General features: G+C 40.7%; 1 protein-coding gene across 2 annotated transcripts in view; it reads right to left on the bottom strand.

The window, feature by feature from the left end:
- SBNO1 (strawberry notch homolog 1 (Drosophila)) overlaps nucleotides 1-3,907 on the bottom strand; it is a 54,840-nt gene that overhangs the window by 11,252 nt on the left and 39,681 nt on the right. For both annotated transcript variants that reach the window (XM_012731042.1, XM_004690815.2), the window contains exons 27-28: nucleotides 3,601-3,695; nucleotides 3,419-3,511 (exon numbers count right to left, since the gene is read on the bottom strand). In XM_012731042.1, coding sequence (XP_012586496.1) covers nucleotides 3,419-3,511; nucleotides 3,601-3,695 — 188 coding nt within the window. The remainder of the gene's footprint in view (nucleotides 1-3,418; nucleotides 3,512-3,600; nucleotides 3,696-3,907) is intronic.

Consider the following 3,907-nt stretch of genomic DNA (forward strand, 5'->3'; position numbering starts at 1 on the left):
AAAAAAAAAAAAAAAAGGTATTCAAGTAAAGGAAAAATCCGAGGAATCAATTTAAAACTTTACAAATAAAAATCAGAAAAAATTCTGAAATATTTGAATCTTCACAATAAGAATTTCATGACCCAGTAGTTCCACTTGCACAAAATCTACCCAAAGAACACAAAAACTAATTTGAAAAGAAATTTCAATTCCTATGTTTACTACAGCACTATTGACAATAGCTAAGAAATAAAAACAAACCAAATGCCCTAAAACAGACGAGTGGATCACAAAGATGCAGTCTATTTACACAAAGAATACTCAGCAAATAACAACAAAACCAAGCTCATGCCATTTGCAGCAACATGGAGGAAACTGGAAGGGATTATGCTCAATGAAATAAGTCACAAGGAAACAAAACTACTGCATATCATCTATGGGACAAATATAGGGAAATTAAACAAAGGGTCAGGAAAAATGCAAAATTTGCAGGCAAACTACAGATCTGAAGCATCCAGAAGAGGAGAGAAAGGGAGAGGGGTCAAAGGATAAGGGACTACTGTGATGGTTCACGGGTGCAGCGGTTAGCAGAACTATGGGAACTATACCTGAGGGGAGAAATCAAATACTGTACAAAAATTAACAGAATGTAAGAAGTTTAATCAATAAAAAGAAAAAGAGCCTTTCACATATCAGCTTTCTGACACAGAATGAGCTAATCAAGCACAGAGCAGTGCTGTTGAGGTCTAAGTGAGCAGAGACCTAGATGTCCAACACAAAATACCTAAATGCCTGATTGCACTCTAGTAGAATCAATGGAGAGAGAATCCTTTTGGCGTGTAGACAAAGAACCAAATTAAATAGTGAAGTAAAATTAGAGTATCACCTTAAGAGCATCATCAAATTTAAAATAACTGTTAAATAGAGACATATGTAAATTGCTGAAGGAAAGAGAAAGTGAACGATTTCTTGTCTGGTAAAACCATCTTTCAAATACACAAGCTCACAGACATGAAAGAGCTGAAGGAGGTATGTTCCTATTATAGCCTTTCTTGAAGGTGGTCCACAGAATGAGCTTCAGCCCAAAAGAAAAGAAAAAGACCACAATGATTAACCTTAGAATTAGTGAATGGTGAGCATTAAATATAAATTTATTACTTGGAAAATGAAAATTATACAGAATTAAAGTAGAGTATACTATATAATTACCATGTTCATTTTATTAAAGATTTATTGATACATGCATACAGAAAATGGGGCATAGGCCAGAGGTACAGGGGGTGAGAGGATTCACTAGAGAGAGTGGAGAGCAGAACAGACTGCTGAGGGGAGCAGCAATTGAGACAGGAGAGATCTGCTGCACCATGTGGGTCATCTCCCTGGCTGGGAACACACTTATGCTGCAAATAGCTTCTTAGTGCTGTGTTTTAACTCAAAGCATCACCAGGGAGGGCTCTGAAACCACTCTTTTTATAATTTTTTTTGCATAGAATTGGGGTAGAGGTCTGTCCCTGGTAGCACAATGGGTTAGGATGCAGTACTGCAAGCTAGTTGCAGTCGTCTCAGTGAGAATTTGATCCCTGGCCCTGGAGGAGATCCACATGGTGCAGCAGACCTCTCCTGCCTCACCTGCTGCTCCCCTCAGCAGTGTACTTCGTTGATCTGCCTGTTCTGCTCCCCACTCTGTCTCTGATGAAGCCTCTGACTGCCCCTGAATCTCTGGCCTGTACTCCAGTTCTGTATGAATAAGTAACTCTTAAATAATAAAAAAGAATTGGGGTGCAGGCCAGAGGTACATTTGTGTATGTGTGCGTGTGAGAGAGAAAGAGAGAGAACCCACAGGAGACAGAGTGAGAAACAGAACAGGTGGATCTAATGAAATATGCTGGTAAAGAGAGCAGTGGGAAGAGATGACCAGGAGAGGAGAGAAGAAGTCTGCTGCGTCCTATGAGGGGGTCCCTCCCTGGCTAGGGAACAAACTTAGGCCACAGTGATGATAACACTAAGACTTAATACCTAGGCCATCAGGGAGTCACAACTTTATTATTAGAGAATGGGAGATGTAAGTCTAAGGGGGGAAAAAAAATTTTTTTTTTTAAGAGTTTTTTATTTGTACATATAGAACTGGGGCCCAGGCCAGAGGTGAAGGGGCGGTGAGAGGATTCAGCAGAGACAGAGTGGGGAGCAGAACAGGCAGATCAACAAAGTACACTGTGGAGGAGAGCAGTGGGTGGGTCAGGAGAGGTCTGCCTCGCCATGTGGATCACCTCCAGGGAGGTCAAGGATCGAACTCATGCTAAAGTGGCTTTAGCTTGTTAGTGCTGTGCTTTAACCCGCTGTGCCACCAGCGAGGGCCCCCCAAAATATCCAATTTTTAAACAAGTTCTTTTCAGGAGTATCATGGTAGAGGACTTACTGATAATATACTATCATCTTTGTATGCCCTGGAGAATAAGGGTTATTTGTAAGAAGGAAGATAAGTATCAAATAATAAAAAATCATACAAAAGGTGATATATATATAGCACATTAAAAACTTCCATAAAAAACAGCAATTAGAAACTTCCATAGACATACATAGGGCAAACCAATATGAACTGGAAATAGTGTATCAAGTGTGACATAAATGTAGGCAAGTCTATATGTATGTGTGTATGTATATATACCTGCCCCTTTCCTGAGGCAAATTCCAAATAAAGACGTAGTTAACGCTAATAACTGAAAAGTGAATCTTTACAGAGAGAGAGCATTGTTAGAACTAAGGAAAGTCACTGCATCATCAAAACATGGTTCAATCTGTTAAGAATATGTAGCTATTTAAAATGATAATGATGAACAGCTATATACCAGAGACATTTTGTGGGGGTGGAGTGGGGAAGGGGATCAAAAACAATGGGGGGAGAGAAATGCACTGGACTATGGTGATGGCACATGGATGATTTGGTGATGGGAAACCCAAGGGGATTGCAACTGAGATGGAAAAATGCACAAAAATATATAAAAACAAACATGGTGTCATGGGTTGAAGTGCAGCAATATGTTGCTATCTGCAGCCACTGCAGCACGAGTTCAATCCCTGGCCAGGGAGGTGACACATGGCATGGTAGATCTCTCCTAACCAATCCCTTTGCTCCCCTTAGTGTGTTTCAGTGGATCTGCCTGTTCTACTCCCCAACCCCCGCACCTCTGGCCTGTACCCAGTTCTTCTGTGGATAAATAAATCAATCTTAAAAAAAAAAACAAAAAAAAACAAAAAAAACACCTCGACCCTAGTAATCCCTCAAGGTATATCATGGAACAACACAAACAGAGAAACTCAAATTTTGAATGGTCAGACAGAAAAATCAACACACCATTGCAAAACTTGCAGGGAATAACAAGTGCTGGAACTGAAAAGAGCATTATCTGAACAATAGGCATTTTAAAGAAATAAACCTTACTTGCAGGGACAAGTAAAAGCCATCATCTGGTCCTGTCAACTCAGCCCAAATCTTGGTAGCTTCCTCCCAGGACATTCCTCTTTCTACACTGATCTGTAGAAGACAAAAGTAAACTGTAAATTACTCCCTTCTGTGAGCTCCTGCCAACATACTGTCTGACGGGGCACCATTTACTAACTCACCGTGTACAACTCCACATGCCCGGAGGTTGAGTATCCTGGAGTCAGAAATTTCTTGACATCACTTTTTCTCACTTTTTCATCTCCAGAACCAAGATCTTAAACAAGTAAAAAAATTAACATGTCAGAAAGAGCATTTTTTACTAGGAATAAGTAATGAATACTTAAGCCACCACCCCCCACCACCAAGCACCCCGAGCCCTCCCTGGTGGACCAACAAGTTAAAACACAACACTGTGGCCCTCCCTGGTGGCGCAGCAGGTTACAGCACAGCACTAAGAAGCTTAAGCCACTTCCGCATGAGTTCGAT

This window comes from Condylura cristata, unplaced genomic scaffold (genome assembly GCF_000260355.1).
Source record: "Condylura cristata isolate star-nosed mole 26May11 unplaced genomic scaffold, ConCri1.0 scaffold00029, whole genome shotgun sequence".
NCBI classification, from domain to species: domain Eukaryota; kingdom Metazoa; phylum Chordata; class Mammalia; order Eulipotyphla; family Talpidae; genus Condylura; species Condylura cristata.